An 18,897-nucleotide genomic window follows, 5' to 3' on the forward strand; every position below is an offset into this window, starting at 1 on the left:
CCCCACCCACCAGGTACCGTGGAATGGATGTTCGGTTAACTCTGCTCCCATCTGACCTCCATCTGTCTGATTTGTTGATTTATAATCACACACCCAGTGCGGGAAGGTCTCTATCTCATCTTTCTGTCCTTTTCCCCACCCCTCCCGACTTTCACCTTGTGAAAAGACAGCGGAGGGGCGGGGGGGGGGGAGTGGGCTTGTGTTCCAGTAGGCAGAGTTGATGAGTGTTCATTCTAAACAAATCCATCCGCCCCGTTGTTTCCATCCCACTGATTGCTTTTATTGTTGTTTCATAATGCAATGAGAGGAATTAGCACTTTCAAAATGAATGAACAGCTCCGATGATTAGTTTAATACTTTTACTGGTTTGGAACGCACTTTCAACGGTTATGTAATGAATTTTAGCAGATTACGTTGAGTTCTAATGTTTTGGATTATACACTGGTTTATGATGATTGTACTCATTTGTTTGTTTGAGACAACTTTTAGATGTAATAGGATGGATTTTCTTGTTTTGTTTTTTTGTTTGTTTTTTTTGATTGTACTGCATGGCATTGGTTTGACAATGTATTGATTGAACCCTGATTCCAAAAAGGCTTGAACTTAACAGGCATGAGTGACACGTTTTAAGAAAAGTGATGTTTTTGGTTTTTAATAGGTAACACCCTCAAAGAGACTCGAAACAAAACAGTAAGTTTCAGTGCCTCGTGACAGAGCAGTCGCCTGTTCCATGCTCCCCTTTTGTTTTTAGCCAACCCGTTCTTGTTCCTCAGTTTGAACATTGTGTGTTTCAGGAATTTCGGAGCACAGATTTGACGGCTGGGCAATAAACATGAACGCGAGACACACGAAGCGGTTGGATTCGAGTGAAAATTTCAATGTAGCATTTTTGAAAGTGTAGCAAATGGAACATGTAAGGAAGAAACTTTCAAAAGGGCTTTGTCGTACCAGTGCACACCTTCATCAGCTAATGACGAATGGATCTCGATGGCCTGTCGATCACTGTGTTTGCTCAATACCATATAGAAAGGTGTAGAAATGGAGGACACGTTTGAGGCCACACAGGTGAAACCATCTTCCTCAGTTGAATCATTCGTCTACCTGTATTTACAGTATATCAACTTGAAATTAAAGATTATTTAAGTGAATTCACCAACATGGTTTTGGCTCAGTTATTGGATTTAATAGCAATGAGTACAATGGCAAGTTATGCAGACACTGAATCTTGTATTTAAATAGTTTTTTGTAATGGTCAACATGGCTGATTTCAGACACTGAGCTATCCTGTGAAGACGGTGATGCAAAGGGTCTGGGTTTTGATTCATCTATGTATGACTCATGGTCTCCCAGAGTCGGGTCTTTTTTAAGGTCCAGAATCACAGCAGTGTGCCACGAGTGGCTGTATATAAAGACCAAGTTGGAAAAGCAAAGCACATCGGGCAGCTTTCACATAACACCGACTGCTGTAAAGCAGGCAACAGCGTAACGAGTATGAATAACATTATCCCCAGGTAGCATATGTGTTTAAGGAGTGGATAACAGTCAGACTGATCTTTAAATAACAGTACTAGTCACTATGAAAGACAATGACATCAGGTTTTGTTCTGAAAGCTGGCCGCTCAAAACGGACATCTAAAGAGTGACGTTTTGACAAACTGTGGCTTCTGTTCGACTAAGTTTACACTTTATAGAAGTCTTTATGAATCCTGGGGACAAACATTCAACAAAATATTCTGAATGGACTCCAACCGTCAGGGTGTGGCTTTTTTTGTTTGTTTGTTTTTTTGTTTAGAAAATGTGTCTCTCGTTACCAACAGTAAAACAATGCTGAAGAAAGTATTTATGTGTAGTGGTTTTTTATTTATTTATTAGTTTTTAGTTACATGAAAAGCTGAAGTACAGTCAATCCTTATATCCAAAAATCTCATCGTTTCAAAGCATGCATCTCCAAATTTGTACATTTTCTACGTCTAGAGATAATAAGTGTCAAGCAGACAAAAAGATGCTCATATATTTAAAAAGGAAAACCCCCACAAAGTTCAGTGGTTTCTTTTGGTGTTTATCCAATTTTTTATTTATTTATTTTATTTTTTGCTTAAATTGAGCTTTTATCCACATGTACTAGAAAGGTTGGTTTGTGTTTTCTTATTATTGTGTTGATAAGTTTAGTGTTTGGTTCATGTAGTGTCTCACGTTATTTCCATGTTGTTTAATGTTTTCTGTAATTGATCCAGTTTGTTTTCCACTTAGACAACTGGCCTCACCTGGCTCCAATCCCAGTGACCCCACCTCCTAGCGATTTCATTCTCCTCCTGTCTATCTGCTGCATTCTGAAGTTCTGATCAGATCCTCCTTGTGATGCTTTTCGTTTAACCTTTGTTTTTGTACTTTAACTGCCACCTGTTTTGTGCACCAGACAGGACCACCAAAACTGGCACATAAAACAAGGATCACATTCAAATGGGTTTGCCCTGGACTTACTGTTTCTGTTTTATTAACCATTTAATAGGAAGGTCTCTGCTACCTGAAGGTGGTTGTAATGCAGCCTGTGAAAGGTTTTAAGATCTTTGAGATAAATCTGATCATTGGACTTCTGAGAATGTGAAAGGGCGAGAAAATGTTTCTTGAGTTTTAAAAACTACTTTGGAGATGCATGTTTTAACACCACATAGCGTCATCTTTTAAATACAAGTCTGTTTAGTTTTCTAATATCGGAAATACATTGCAAACAACACTCCTTAATATACATAAATTCAAACCTAAACATATGTTTAAAAAAAATTTTAATTACATTTAAACTGAATTAAAAATACTCCGGTAAATCTGTGGAACTTTTAAGGATTATATAATGAACACATTATAGCAAAAGTTGATTCAGTGCCTTGTAGAACTGTCCACATCCCTTGATTATTTTTTTTATTTTTTTTAAATACACTTCTTACAAATGAAAATCAAAAATGTGTGCTGTGCGTTTGTATCTAATCCCCCAGGATCAGTACGTCACTGAACCACCTTTTGCTAAAATTATGACTAACTCTTCCTTCACCACTTTATCCCCGGCTGGCGTGTTCCTTTGTCTGTATGGTATCGTTTGTTCATTAGCGTTGTTTAGCAAACCTCTGAGGCCTGCACAAATGCTGACATCAAGTCACTCACAGGAATAATTCAGTTACCTGACTTATTAAGGCAGTTGGTTTCACAAAATTTTACTTAGAGGTATCAGAGTAAAAGGAGCTTAATGCAAATGTATACCACACTTTCCTATTCTTCATTCATGAAAAAAGTTAAACCTTTAATAGTTTTCATTCTACTTCGTAATGATGTGCTACTTTGTGTGTTTTGCTTAATCCCATAAAACTCCAGTATAATACATAATTGTAGCCAATAACAGGGTGCATGTGGGTTATCTACACAGTTTCATCCATAAATAAATCCTCAGTTTGTCTTCAGACTCTTTACTTCTAAATGCAAACGTCCACTACATGTCGAAAAAGGTTTCCAGCACAACGTGGGTTGGAGTCGAGCGAGTGAAGTGCATTTCCTCTAGAGATTTCTGTTGCCCTGTTTTTTTTTTTTTTTTTTGTTTTTTTTGTATTCACATTTCAGCAGAGATCACATTAAGTCCTGGCAGTCACAACGGTTTAACCTGAGCAGTCCTGGCTACACAGGAGCTTCACCCATGCTTCCTGTGTGCGTAAATTCTTCCAGCCCCGATGACTTCTCGTCCTCCTGGGAAGTTGTCATCTTCCGCCAACGCTGCCGAATGCAAAAGAGAGTTTGATCGTCCTCTGGTAAGACCACGAAGAGTTTTGTTCTTAAAGTTACATCGGATGAGATGAATGCGAATGGATAAATAGCAAAGCTCGAATTGCACGTGAAAGCAGAAAAAAAAAAATTAGGAACATTTATGCAGGAAGGTGTACCTGTTTGATGCTGCCTTTGGTAGTGCAGAACATGTAGATCACGTAACCTGGGATGAGGATCATTGAAGACAAAGCCATAAACCATCCAATCACTTGACCCCACAGCGGATACACATACTTCCCCAACGTCAGGGGGGTCATTTCAAAGGCGCTGAAGGTGAAGACCCCCTAGAAAAGACAAAACTATTAGTAGATGTTACTGACCCCTTAGGGATCCCACAGGAAATATCCAATGATAATTTCTCATTTGTTCAAAGAGCTGCCTCTTTGAACAAACCAAGCTCTGCCCAGAAACGCCCCCAGAAGTCCCACGTGGCTGCATGTCTCACAAACAAAGCCTCGCGGGGCTTAGTTTATATGTGTAAACATGGCGTCTTTCGTTTCAACTGACTCTCTACAAAGTATTTCTGAGTCGATTAGCGTAGCATTTCTGCCGGATTTTCAAAAAATATCAGCCACGACAATGAACAGGGGAACCAACAAGTTCATGTCATCTTTTTTGGACGACATCAAGGTGTTTGAGCCACGCGATGCCTCCAACATTGTCAGCGTCACAGCTAAATGCTACCGGACGATGAGGAAAACAGCAGATCCTCACACCCTCAGCATAAATATAGCTGTGGACAAGATCACTGATGCCTATTGTTTTTGCAAAGCTGGGTAAGTTGGCATTCATGATTTTGAGGGTTACTTTTGAAATCAGTGATTTCTGTTGTTGGCAAATGTTTGAATGTGCCTAGGCCTAACACACGGTACTCGGTGCCAGCGTGGCTAACACGATTACAGTTTAGTAAAAAGCCTTTTCAGGTAAAATAAAATCTTTAATGTATGTCAGATATGGTACACATTGCATATTGAGCTAACGTAATACTGTGTAACAGACAGGCTTCAAAGTGTAGGAAGTTGTATTGGTACTGCCATTATGTTGTACTTGGCTAAAAGGATTTCATAATGAATGTGTTTATTATTGACTTTTTTCAGACTTGGGGGTCATTGTTCATACATTATAGGCCTCCTTAAGACCTTACGATATTTCAAGCTTCAAAATTCAAAAGGGATCGGGAGGTGCTGGTGCCTATCTCTAGCTAACGTTCCGGGCGAGAGGCGGGGTCACCCTGGCCAGGTCGCCAGTCTGTCGCAGGGCCACTCAAAAATATCCCCATTCACTAAACACAAAGAAAGCAAAGTAATAATACTTACACCAGCACACACTCCTTTGTTTTTATTGATCTTACGACGGTTGAGCTGCAAATGCGGTCGTGCACAAGCTTTGGTCCAAGCAAGGCTTTCCGTTTCAGATTTGGGAAATCTGTGAATTTTAGTTCCACAAATAGGATCAGGATCCCTGACATCGCCTGTACAGATTCCCCACTGACAGTGGAGAACCATTCTTATTTGAGTCCTGACGCAAAAACTTTGATTGTGTAGATTGTGGTTTGCTAGTCCACAATCTACATTAGCATGTGTATACTACTTTAGCTTTTGTTTGTGAGACGGTCAAGCACGTGGTAGCTGCTGCGCAGTGACGTCAAATGGGCATTAGCCAATGAAACGCGGACCCTGTGGTAAGGTCCATGAGGCAGCTCTTTTATATCTTATAGTTTATAAGATATTGTTTTGACTGATTTTGCCAAATGCTTGTTTTAAGTCTATTAAAATTCTAACCACACATTTTTGATCAACAGAATTAGTTATTTCCTCAAATCAATTAATACTCTAATTGTTGATCTGTTTGATCAAAAGAGCAACGACGGAGGTGGATGTAAAGTCCGGATTGTTTTGAGATGACATACCAATTACCAATGCGAAAGGCAACATTTTCGGTAATTATGTAATTCCTCTATTAGTTTGCAATATAATTAGGGAATCGATCTTTTCAAAGAAAAAAAGTTTAACAAAAGCAATGACGTGTTTATTGAGGGAAAAAAAAAAAAAAAAAAAAAGGTTACGATCAATAATGGTTCCCGTACCAGGCAGATCAGAGGCGTGAAGAAGAGCCAGCAAAGCTTCCACCAGACACACGGCCGATAACCAATCATGTCCTCGATGTTTTTGTAAAATCGTTCGGCTCCTGTCACATGACAAGCAGCGTGCAAAAGAAAACGGGAGCAATGAGAACAGGATGACCAAAGAGATGATGTCTACGATAAACGACTACTTTGATCCACTCAAATAATGCCAGCTGTGGTTTTTCCAGTAGATTTCAAAACGCTTTCATCATCAACAGCAAAAAAAAAAAAAAGCGAACGGAATGTATCCTTACCATAAAACCAGGATATGGAGATGGTTTCAAAGAAGACGAGGAAGAGGAGACACATCCCACTGGCAGAGTAGTAATCAAACATCTTGAAGACATACAGACCGCCCTGAGACATTAAAACAAAACATACGTAAGGAAAACACATGATCAAATCTTATTTCTTTCTCAGTAATGTAAAAAGTAACCAGACCAGACTAGAAAGGTTTAAACCAGATTGTGCAGATACTACATCAACAATGAGATATTAATTTGTTTAAGACTTTTTATGCATCGTTGCCAATATTTTTGAATGTTGTGTTGCAAAATCTTGCTTTGTAAAACAGCTCAAACACCCAGACGAGCACCTGAGTGATGTTGGAGAAGCCAATGACGAAGGAGATGAAACAAACGATGAGGATGAAGAGCTTCTTCCTCTTCCTCAACACCAAGGGATACTCATCCATGAGGGCTGTGATGAATCCTTCAACTGTGCAGAACTAGCCAACAAAGTGTGAATAGAAATGACTCAGACGGCGCTTGGCCTTCGCCTTTCAAGACTTAATCGTCATATTTTACGTTTTTCATCAACTGAAGCCTTGATAGTTCTCACTTTGCGTCTCCTCGTAGAGAAACTTTTTTTGTTGTAATTTATAAAGCGGCTGATGAATTTATATTGATGCTTTTTAAACCTTTTGTTTTATCAACTCACTCGTCGCTTTGCGAAGAACTATTTAACATTTTATAAATGAAGCCAAAGATGCTTTATGTTTCTGCTTTGGCTCCTGGAAAACTATAAACTCTCCTCTGATGCGGCGCTTTTATATCATCATAAATTTTGCGATTTATAATGACTTCAAATCAAATCCTTACCGTGTCATATAGTTTAGATTTGATTCTCCTTTTGTTTAAAATCCCATCAGTTTTTTGCCACATTGGGTCACGCACGCAAATAAATGCAAAAACTGTAAATGGATCCCCAAACACATAAGAAGAAGAAAAACTTTTATTTTTCTACCTGGCTGTCCAAGCCGAGCATCATGAGCATGGAGAAGAAGAGGATGGCCCAGAGGGACGACATGGGAAGCTGGGTGACGGCCTGAGGATAGGCAAGAAATGCCAAACCCGGACCTGTGATGTAATTCAGATCACACTTTTTTTTTTTTCCTTCGTACATCCGGTCATAAATTTGCATGAATAAAACTTGAGCAATTGTGGCGAAGGCCGAACGTACCCGACGCTGCCAGTTCCTGCACCGGTTTCTTTGTGATGTAGGACATGAATCCTACAATAGAGAAGATAACAAACCCAGCAAACATGCTTGTACACGAGTTAATGCAGCATACTATGATAGAGTCCCTGAGGAGACAGGATGGGGAGAAAAGAAAAATAAAAAGAAGAAACCATGAAACAAGAAAAAAAATAGAGAGGGAAAAACAAGATGTTTAAAACGTAGATCTCCTGTCCCTACTTGTAGACGTCGTTGTTGTAAGTGTTGTAGCTTCCGAGCGCGATGAGCGAGCCCAGGCCCAGACCGTAGGAGAAGAAGATCTGAGTCGCCGCGTCCAGCCACACCTCAGATCGAATTAGCTTGTTGAAGTCTGGAGTGATGTAGAACAGGATGCCGTCGATGGCTCCAGGAAGCGTGACGCCGCGGAAGAACAGGATGAACAGCATGAAGTAGGGGTAGGTGGCGGAAAAGTAAACCACCTGCGAGAGAAGTGGAGTTTGTAGACGTGGAAAAGTTACTCTAACTTTGAGGTCTCCGTGTGTGCAGACTCAGCCGCAAGTCCTGTTTCTTGAATATGTGATTAGTGGAATAACACGGAAAGGAGAGATTTTCTAAAATATTTCCAGTTTTTCTTGGCCGCGGGACTTGTGAAACGTGACTTGCAGTTCTGTTGCATAATCATTATGTCTAATTGGTAATGTCCATCAACACCAGGACCTTGGGGGAATCCATTTTTCTCACTTCTCTCTGGCTCCTCACATTAAAATCCAATTATCCCTAGCAGTGAATGTGTAAATGTGTTTCTCCTCGCATGCTTTGCTTCAACTTGCAGTAATTTTAAATTTCAGGCAGCAGGCTGGGATGTTTTTTCTCTTCTTTTTTGTGCTTTTTATATCCAAATCATTAAGCCATATGAGCTAAAGACTCCCACGAGCAATTATTTCAGTTCCAGTGTAAAGTCAAAGGACTTGTTGGGGGTTATGAGTCTTGTCAACTCAAGGAAATTCAACAGTTATGTAATCTTTCAGGTTCAATACTGTTATATAAAAACAGTCAGAATAGATAAATGATTCAGAAAAGTCTTGTCTTGATCGTGTCTATCTCTAAAGAAAATACCTTTTAAGGTAAACTTTTGTTCCTACATCAAAGACACAATGTTGTCTATCTGGGCAAACCCATGTAGGGCCACCATGGAAACCACAGACAATACCTTTTGGGACCCATATTGTTTGCCCTAATTTATCACATATGGGGCCCATGTAGGCATGCTGGCTGGGATAAGATTTCTGTGGTAAAAAATGTTTATATATTCATCAAAATATCACAAAACACCAAAAACTTTTCAAGACAAAGTGACTTATAAAAATAAACACATTATTTTTGGAGGGTTTATATAATCAGACCTTTATCATTTAACATGTAATAAATCAATCATTTTTAATTCCCCTATAATACTTTTTGTACGTTTTGTTTCATTGGAGAACAAATGTGGTCGACGTTCTTAAAGGTGCCATTTTTGTGAACAAAGCAAGCTCTCGTGGTTTCACGAACCTAGCTTTAAATTGAAATAAGGCAGGGAACTGTTTGAGGAGAATCAGGATATTCAGGATTAAAGGAAAACCCACAAAACGTCCATGAGACAGTCTCACCTTTCCCGTCCACTCCACCCCTTTCCAGATGGAGAAGTAGACCAGAACCCAGGCCAGCGCCAGGGTGCCCACTAAAGGCCAGCGCAGCTCCCCTGGCGTCTCCAGCCCGTCGGTCATCTGGTGCATGTTGCGTCTGCAGACACACAGTTGCACGCAGAGTCATTTTTAGCTGTCTACATCTATCGGGCGTCGCGCTGGACGGGTCTAAATCTGCCGACGTACTCCCAGAACTCGGTGACGGCGCTGGTCAGGTTGGTGGTGTCTGTCAGGCTGTAGTTGGAGAAGCAGCTTTCGGTGTTCCAGGGGTTATCGCAGCTCTGCCAAGGCAGCTCCTGAACAAGGAAGTCCAGTCAGACTCCGGTGGGACGTAACATAGATGTTGGGTAAGACGCGTGTTGGGTTAAACAAAGAGGACATTTTTCCAAAGAGAAGTGACTATTAAAACAGCTTCCTGATTTATTAAGCATGTTAAAAAGTGATGCGTCCTTGACTTTATCAACATACACATTCCTAGCAGCTAAAACTTAGAAATAATTTCTGTCTGCTGAGATTGGTGGTGAACAAACCTACCGAGCTGAAGGAGTTAAATAAATAGTAAAGTGCCCAGGCGATTATGATTATGTAGTAGATGTTTAGCCAGAACGACAGGACAACGGCAGCCAAACCAACACCTAGGAGAACACGAAGAGAACTTCAGCATCGAGAAAGATGAATTGATGTGCATGTTCCAAAAATATCAAATCTATAAATGCACAGCGACAAGGGAGCCATTGGGCTAATCGGAGGAAAGTAGAGACAGCCCAGGAAGAGTTCAGGCAGAGGAGAATCAGGGGATGGACAGCAGCTGCGAAGGGGAGCAAACCGGCAGGCCGAGGCAAGTAGGAAGATAAAGCCGAGGCACAGGAATTATAAATAAAGGGAAAAAGAATGGAAGTACTCTGACACTGCAAAGGAGAAAATAAATGATTAAGAGAACCAACACAAAGGAATAGACTAAAATGACAAGGTGACAAGGTCTAAATAGTCGACAAAGAATGATCAAAACTGAAACCTAAAGTAAAAAACCCAAGGATCATAACATATTAAGTTGATACAATTTGCTCTTTGTGTTTTAGACACAGTGTCTTATTTGATTTTTTTTTTTTTTTTTAAAGCTTATTCTTCTACCTATTTAAAATGCAAAAATTACCTTTCATCATGGGAATGAGCTTCCACACCCCTAGCCCCCCCACGGAGGTGAACTGTCCCAGAGACGTTTCCAGGAAGAACAGAGGTATCCCAGCAAACACCAGGGTCATGAAGTACGGGATCAGGAAGGCTCCTGAAGAAGAGGAAAAACAGATGAGAGTATGCGGTGTGTTGGTTAAATTAACCTCAATTTCCCTTCATTTTAAGCCAAGAAGAAACGAAAACTTGCCGCGGTAATCCTTGAGGTTAACACTGTTTTTCTGAAGTTTGTTAAACCAAGCCCGTAGATCTCTCTTATTTCTCCTTATTTTATTTTCACACCAGAGGATGGGTTTAATTCAATTTCTGGATAATTCAAATTGAGCAGGCTCGTCTTCGTCTTGCCGCTGGGAAGGTTTTAATGGTAGGGGAAGAAGGAAATGCCTTCCTAAGCACCTTATTTCAATGAAATGTAATTCAGTGGAGCGATTGCAATCAAATTATCTTTTGAATCAAATATCAGCAGAAAGGAGTGGCTCTGGCCCAAAGGTGCAAGTGTGTTTGTTTTGCTGTGGTTGGTTTGGGATGAAATATCCCAGCATTATAAATTCACACATTTACACCTCGAGCCTCTGCATCAAAGAATATAATTATCACTATAATGCCTTTTTGTACAAATGTGGCTCTGCTGGTGCCACTGTTCCAGTTTGCTCTTACCTCCACCATTTTTGCCACACAAATAAGGAAATCGCCACACATTTCCTAAGCCGATGGCATATCCCACACACGACAGCAGGAAGTCAAATTTCCCCTTCCAGCTTCCTCTGTCAGGAGGAGCTTCCTTTTCCTTCTTTTGATCTGCAGGGGGCGCTGTGGAGACCAGGTCCTCGGAGGGGACGGCTTGTTTGACCTCTGACGGGGAGTTTAAGTCCACTGTAGTCTGCCCGGTCTTCCCCATCGTGGGACCGCTCCGGTCCAGATAGGTCAGAGAGCTTGTTGTCCTCACGGCCAGGGAAGGAGCCGAGTGTTGATGTTGGACTGGTTTTCTTACGCTAGGCCGCCTGGATCTGGACTTGGGTGTGTTGACTTGAGATGTGCTGCAAGTAAAGTTTTTATTAAGATGTTGCTTACACCTTTCTGTGCAACTTTAAAAAAAGAAATCAACAATAATGTAAAAATAAGAATGGCATTTAAACATTCAAATCACTTTTTTTTCCCCTTTTTTTTTGACAAACAGTGCTTTGTAAAATGGGTATTCTTCACATTTTGTAAGGTAATAACAAACCACTCAGTAATTTATTGGGATTTTATGTGATAAATCAACAGAAAGTACACCAAACTCTTTAAATAAAAGTTCAAAAGTAATTTCTGCATTTCCATCCTGATACAAGATCTAGAAATGACCCTAAATTGTTGGTCAATATTTTTGATCAGTCTCTGTATGTTTAATTATTTAAAACTCCCCTTGTTTGAAAAGTCTTTCTTTTACACCAAATGTTAAAATATAAATAAAAAAAAAAAAAAATAAAAAAAAAAATATATATATATATATATATATATATATATAGTAACTGTTTTATTTTCTGAGGGTAGTCTATGGATGGCTATATCACAAGTGACAAAATTAGTATAAATAATGGAACAATTAATAGTGTTTTAGGATAATACAGATGATTTAATCAAAGCAATCCTTGGTCTTTCTATCAATCCCCATGTTTTTTAATGGTTTGCTACAACTAATATCAGGAATTGGTCCAAAACAAGAGAAATATAGTAAAAATTAGGGTTTAAAGTTTTAAGAAAACGTGTACTAATAAACTTAATAAAGTCACCTGCACAATTCAGTTGTTGAGTAAAACGATGTGAGCAAGAACGAGCCTGCGGTTCTGTTTCTGAAGAACAACGCATTCACACTAATTATGTTTGATGTTACATAATCCCACATCAGCAGCCTGACCCTTGTGAGGACTGCTCATGTTTGCAAATATTGACTGACCTAAAAATTGTTCAGATTGCTTTATGCAGTTGAGGTTAATTATGGATCACTTGATGAACTGTAAAACGTAGGACATTCTGTGAAATAAAACTACCAGCCTCAGGAGAAAATAAATTGTTGAGAAGACATTGTCTGAAGGGGATAGAAGAGTAACAATTACCAGAGTGAAAAGATTCCTGCACAGACATGAACTGAAAGGCAACTTAACTAGAAAAAAGCAATTTCTTCAAAAGCAACATAAAAAGCCCAAATTACAAGTTAAAATGCACCCACATGCAAAGAGGATTATTTTTCGAGGAACGTCTTTCAGTTTGAAGAGTTTGGCCACAATTCCCATCCTTAGGTTTGGGGAATTCAACATGAAAATCTAAGAACACAATTCTAGTCATGGTACAGGTGTGTCAGCATCATCTTGATTTGGGTGGAAGAGCGTTTCATAAAAATAGACGGAACTAAGAGGATGGAGCATAAATTTGGAAATATTAAAGCAACATCTCAAGACGTCTGACGGAAGGTTAAAGTTTGGGTGCAAATGGATCTTCCAAACTGGAAATGACCCAAAGCATATTGTCAGATTGGTTTCAAAGTAGCTTAGGACAAAACAAAACAAAAAAAACCTCAAATGTTTTGGAATGGCCATCGCAAAACCATCACCTAAATGAAAAATAAATGGAAAATTGAATGAAGCTTGTGAAAGTATAGCCACGATGTTTCACACAGGTTGTATAGTTTAGAAGACAATCAAACAGAAATTCACATTCAAAGAAAAATTAGAATTTCATGAGGCCTTCCTTCACTGGCAATTTTATTTCTTATTCAAGAACAACCTATGCACACGATGTTGTTATCTTACCTCGGTTGAAAACTCTGAGATGCTGAGCATGCAGGAGGCAGCGTATAGAGGTCTGTCCTACCTGTTGGCTCCCCAGCTCCGTCGTCAAGTCATCCACTTCAGTTTCCACATCAGCTGCTCCGGTATCACAAACCATCAGTTTGAAAATCCAAAGACAAACACGAAAAGATTCACGTCAGTCCGAAAGGCCTCGACGATTTACCAACATATCTGGGACCCCCGTGTTGGATTTTGAAACTCTCTAGTGTGTGCAGTCATTTGAAGGTGGCAGATCCTGCAGCTGGTTATCGAACGCTTGGTAATAAAGTTCGACCTCTCCACTTTGATTACAGCTCCAGTGTGACTGGTGAAGCCCCGCGGCCCTCGGGGGATGGGGGAGTTCGAGGGGGAAATGCAGTACGTCAATTGGTCAACTCTGGTGGGGGGGGGACTCTTGCAGCCATGTGAGTTTGGGCATTGTGGATTAGTGTTTGCTGCAGTCAGCTCTTGCCAGCAGTGTTACCATGGCGTTTCTTTGCACAGAAGGATCTGATGAGTTGAAAGACCGCGTGGAGTTTGGAAAAATGAAGCCAGTGGTGGGAGCTGGCAGAGGCAGTGGATATGTATGGGCTCAAATGAGGTCATGGCAGTATCAGACTCTGGTAAATGTGACTCGACTGGCCAGGGACACGGAATGAGCACAACGTTTATGAGTATAAAATAAAAAAACTAAAACATTCCCAAGATCGTTGCTTTGGCGTTATCGAAACACGATGCCAAAAACCCGATTTGGCGTCTCGTTCTGCCAGCTATTTTTCCCCGCGTAAATCCAAATATAAAAGCACAGACTGAATAAACGACTATTACATGCAAGGTTTGCAGAAGTACACATTGAACTGTTTTACATTTTGTCACGCTGCAGCCACAAATCTCATTGTATTTTATTGGGATTGTGTGTGACAGACCAACAGAAGGCGGTGCATATGTGAAGTGGAAGCAGAATGTTTCGGTAACACTTTATTTGAAGGGCTTGTGCATATGACACTGTCATAAACGTGACATAACACATGCCATGAACATGAAGGAGTCTTTATTCGGTAAATAATGCCACTTTTAATGCTAATTTGCTCTAAAAGTTGCATTAAAAGTGTCAACTTTGCATTAAGGCGTCATTATTTATGAAATAACTCACTGATGTGCTCTAAAAGATTGGCCACAATCCTGATCCACTACTTCCTGAACCATTTTAGGGTACGTGAGCTGACTCATGTTGTAAAAGGCAAAAAGATTTTGAATAGAACGCCACTTTAATTCTAATTAACTATAATGGACCATAGGCTACAGGGGCCTCTTCTCTCTTTTTAATTATTTTACCTTCAGCTCAACAGTATCCTTAATAAAATTACTTGATGTAGATATGAGACTGTTATTTCTCCAGGCAGGTAACTTCTTGGCTTTACGATCACCAGTTTTAAATACTCTGTTACTATCCTATTAGGGAAAAGCTAATTAAACATCATCACATGCCATTATTGAGAAAGAGGATCGCTGGTCAGGTTTCAAAAGTCACAGATTAAAATCAAATTAAAGGCGATAATTACACTTACGTGAAAACATTGCTGTTCAAAAAAAAAAAAAGATATTTTTTTAAATAATCTTTGGCGAGGTTTATGGTCCATGTGGGGCAAAGTGATGATAACTGAGCAGGACTGGGGTTGTCAAAACGGATCTTCATCAACTTGTTTACAGCATCCCACGATCAATGCAGCCTAATTATGCATCCAGAGCGCCAACTGCCTAGAATAATAGGGAGCAATTATGGGGGCGACAGAGGATGGATGTTGGACAGAATTTCATGGAAGTTTGAATTAGGTTTGAGCTCCGAAGATAACAGAATCCGGGCAGGATTGACCCAGGTTTATGGTAGTTGTACATGTTTTACGCTGGTCGGCTGGAACGGGATGTTTACGTACGCATTTTCCTCCTTCTGTGAAAAGTTTTTATGTTTTATGTCAGTTTAGATTTTCTACATTATTTGTTAAGGAAAACTACTCAAAATAATTCTTGCTTCCAAGTTTCCTTATATTGTTCGTAAGTTTCATAAAGGTTTTAGAAATCTTTGTCGGTGTCGACGTCTGACTTTGAAGAAAGTAGTCAGTATCAAATAAAAACAACTCTCTAATTGTGATCTCAACCAAGAAAAAACTAAATCTGATTTAATGTCACTGAAACATTCGTGTGATTTACACACTGTATGTAAACGTCTAGTTTCAACGCCGCGTTTTGTCAGCTCAGGAATGTGAAAATGCACCTCCAGCTTCACTTAAAGGAAAAAGCGGGGTGGAAAAAAATGCCGTCTTTGAGGCCTCCTTGCAAGCGTACTTTAATTCACAGCACGCGTTGTGGTCTCCGAATCGATGTGGTGGCCGGTATAAAGCAAGGAACCCCCAGAGGCAATTGGCATGCATAGGTAGGAGGCTAATATTCCCTGCGTTTCCATCCCGTACGGCTGCAGGACGACACGTCCCTCATGCATTTTCCACAGGTTAAGGACGAACGAGGGGCGAGGCCCGCTGCAGAGAGGGAACGGCTGTGGTAATGAGAGGGAAAGAGTGAACAATGAGAAATCTCTGCGAAGGCGAGCGAAGGAAGGTATAGAAATTGGTTCAGAGGCAAAATGAAAAGAGATAAAAATTGGGAAAGTTGATACATAGCTCTGGTGCCAGTGTAGATAAGCAGAAAAACAGATAAAAAGATACAGAGGAATCGGAAAATGCCCGTAGGATGGGAAGAAAAGCTTTTCTTTTCCTTTTTTTTTTTTTTGCTGCAGACACAAAAGCAAAACTAGAAGACAGAGTACGGGAGATAAAAGAGCTGACAGTCCCGCACTGAATTGTCTTGCATTTACAGTTGGTGTGATATCTGAATCCAGTAAAGTTCCACTAGCTTCTCAGAAGATTGGGAGAGAGGAACTGTGGAGATCTTTCACTGGCCTGCTCCTTTAATCCATCCTGATCTGCTTTGGTGTCTCAAACCCTGTAGTTTTTTTTTATTATCTGCCTTGTCGGGTCTGGTGTCTCCCAACTTCTGGGATAACTCAGTAAAATATATGGCAAGAAATATTACCTTTACACATAATTTTCTAATTCGTTGAGACGTGCTAGTGCATGGCAGTGGTTTTGTAGTCGGGCTTTTCCGATATGACTCTGAGAAGAGGCCCCGTCCTTGTCCACTCGCGCAGGAACCTCGCATTAGGTTGTAATAATCTCATAAAATGGATTTACAATCCCTGTTTTAAGATGCATTTTGGACAGTGGCCCAGAAAACGCCATAACTCAGAGGCTGTTTCGATTGGTTTATTACATTTACTCTGAAATTCACAGGAAATACATGTTGCTTGTAGGACATTGTGACATGACCAGCTGTTTTAAAATATAAGGCAGACTGGGAGCTCAAACAGTAACCCAGGATTCTCATTCTCATTCCGCGTGGCGCTTTGTTGTTCACATTTCTTCTGGTCCATATTGTCCGATAGTGACCTCAAATTTCAACGTACTCTTATGGCGGTTTATGGAATAGGTCAACGCAATGCAGCACATAGACGAGAAGTAGAAGGAAAAGGATATGTGCACATATTCTATATATAATGTACAATGACAAGTGGACATTTTCTCTTAAATCTATTATGAAATGATGCAAACATGCATTCAGGAGTCTTAGACAGCAGGCAGTCCACAACCTAAGAATAGAAAGAGTTAGTACAGCTAAAACTCAAAGGGCCTCGATCACTGAAGCAGCCATGAGACTTTAAAGGGAACTGCAGAGATTCAACGCTTAATAGAAAGTATTTGTTGGCAGGGCAACAAATGGCTACTCTGATTAGATGAGACTACTTTGTGTTTTGGAAATCTAACACTGCCCTGAACTCACCACTGCCACAGCATGGAGCCAACACCATGCCGTGGTGTTTCCATGACAAAAAAGTAATTGGAACAAATACATTTCCTAAATATATTCATTTATTTTCAATTTACTCATCTATTTATTGCCCATTTTGGTAATATCAGACCATCTAAAGGCTGGAATGGGATGAAATGTTTGAGCTTTCCCACTACAATGACTTTAGCTTTTCACCTCAAATGGTGCCTGGTTACATAAAGAGCTATCGTCAGAAATGCTAATAATAAATAACAGGGTTTGTTTAATCACATACTGAACTACGGTTGACTACGCTGCTGCTGCTGCTGCTGCTGGGTGGGGATGAACCTATAGGTTCTAAGCTCACCGGGAGCTTCTTGTTGATTTTCATCCTCTCATTAACTCGAGCTGCTCAACTGATTCATTGGCAAATTTGCAATTTTTCCAGCGCGGAGAGTCAGTTGATGTCATACGAGTCACAGTGGTGAGATCCGAGGTGATGAGCGGGGTGGGGGGGAAGACAGCCGAGCGGAATTATCTGTTAATTGAACGCCGGTTCGGATCACACAGATGGCTGCGTTCGGTATTACCTTGGAATAGGTTCATCTTCAAAAGTCAGAGTTTTTGTTTTGTTTTGTACCTTTTTGAAAAATAATCGAAGTAAATTTCGGGATCCTCGTTTAGGCCAAAGTGAAACCGTACAATAGAATAGAAATGCATGTGTGAAAGGAATGGATTGGTGGGGCAGAACAGAGGAGATACACTGGTTCTATTTATTTATCCTGCGTGGTCAGGAATCAATGAGCACAGAAGCAGAGAGAGAGAGAGCAACAGGATATTGGACTTATTGATTCTTTTAATAGAGTTTATAAAGTTAATTACAATTATCTGCATTAAGTGTAAACACGAACGGCAGCATGGAGCGACCGAGCAGTTTGCACGCGCTGTTTAAAATGTTGTGTTTTACGAGATAAAACAGAGACATCAGGATAAATTTGAAAACTTTTTGGGCGTTACCTGCAGCGTTTTACTGCACAGTTTAACACAAAATAATGAATAAATCTAAAAAAAAAATAATAGATGGGTGCAGTAATATCATGGTTGCATAAATGTGAGCACCTTATACTTCGTTGAGGAAGCTCTAAGTTTTAGCTTTCATGTTTCATTTATTCACATATCAACAGTTATCAGGAAAAAAATGAACCTGAAGTTAAGTTCAGCTGTCTGTGTTTTCACAAATTTGCATTCTTTAGTTTGCAGAAATGTTACAAAGGATCGCATTGGACAAGAGTGTCATTAAGGCAAGGGTACAAATGCTTGTGTGTGTATGTGTATATGTGTATGTGTGTGCGCATAAACCACTACTGATAAAGTAGATAAAGATTATCTTGAGAGAAACTTGGTCTTAACACAAAGACCAAGTTTGTGGTCTTTGTGTTAACTTCCTGTTTCGCTCTTATTTCCATTTCATTGACTCAGTCCGTTGGTTTCCTCACTAAGCTGCTCCCACTCTCCCTATTCGTCTCACACCTTTTTTTTTTTTTTTGTCTGTTTTACAAATCCCATCTCCACAGTATATTTCCCCCTTCTGGTTCCAATACTCTTTGCTGGTTCAGTTTGTTGTCCAGTTATTTATTTTGGACAAAGTGGGAACTTAACACTCTGGCCGTTGTACCTCCTGTCTGTCTGTCTGCACTTTAGTACTCCACTCCACATGATGCTATACTCGCACCATGTCTTGTGATGGAATGTGTTATGCTCTGAAGTTCTACCTAAATTTGGGGGGGTAACAGATCCAAATGGTAAATTTGGCACTGTGCTCTCTAATCAAAGTAGAACATCTCAGTCCAAGTCTAATCCACATATTGTGGTCTTCACACCTGTCTCAATTGAATGTTGAGATGATGGAAAAAATAATCAGAAAGCCTCTTTTTGGGTTTTTACA

The 18,897-nt window shown here is 40.1% G+C and overlaps 1 protein-coding gene across 1 annotated transcript; it reads right to left on the minus strand.

Moving 5' to 3' along the window:
• Positions 1-1,305: 1,305 nt before the first annotated feature.
• On the minus strand, positions 1,306-11,733 carry LOC106931841 (sodium- and chloride-dependent GABA transporter 1-like). Its single transcript, XM_015010200.2, has 13 exons — positions 10,924-11,733; positions 10,229-10,360; positions 9,610-9,710; positions 9,262-9,371; positions 9,040-9,172; positions 7,631-7,869; positions 7,394-7,518; positions 7,178-7,290; positions 6,528-6,659; positions 6,187-6,289; positions 5,894-5,994; positions 3,924-4,091; positions 1,306-3,756 (listed from the first exon to the last, which is right to left on the minus strand). Exons 1-13 carry the CDS (start codon positions 11,162-11,164, stop codon positions 3,661-3,663), a joined length of 1,794 nt encoding a protein of 597 aa, XP_014865686.2. The 5' UTR covers positions 11,165-11,733; the 3' UTR covers positions 1,306-3,660.
• Positions 11,734-18,897: the final 7,164 nt, after the last annotated feature.

Source organism: Poecilia mexicana, unplaced genomic scaffold (genome assembly GCF_051168715.1).
Source record: "Poecilia mexicana isolate PSO_F unplaced genomic scaffold, ASM5116871v1 scaffold_23, whole genome shotgun sequence".
Classification (NCBI taxonomy): domain Eukaryota; kingdom Metazoa; phylum Chordata; class Actinopteri; order Cyprinodontiformes; family Poeciliidae; genus Poecilia; species Poecilia mexicana.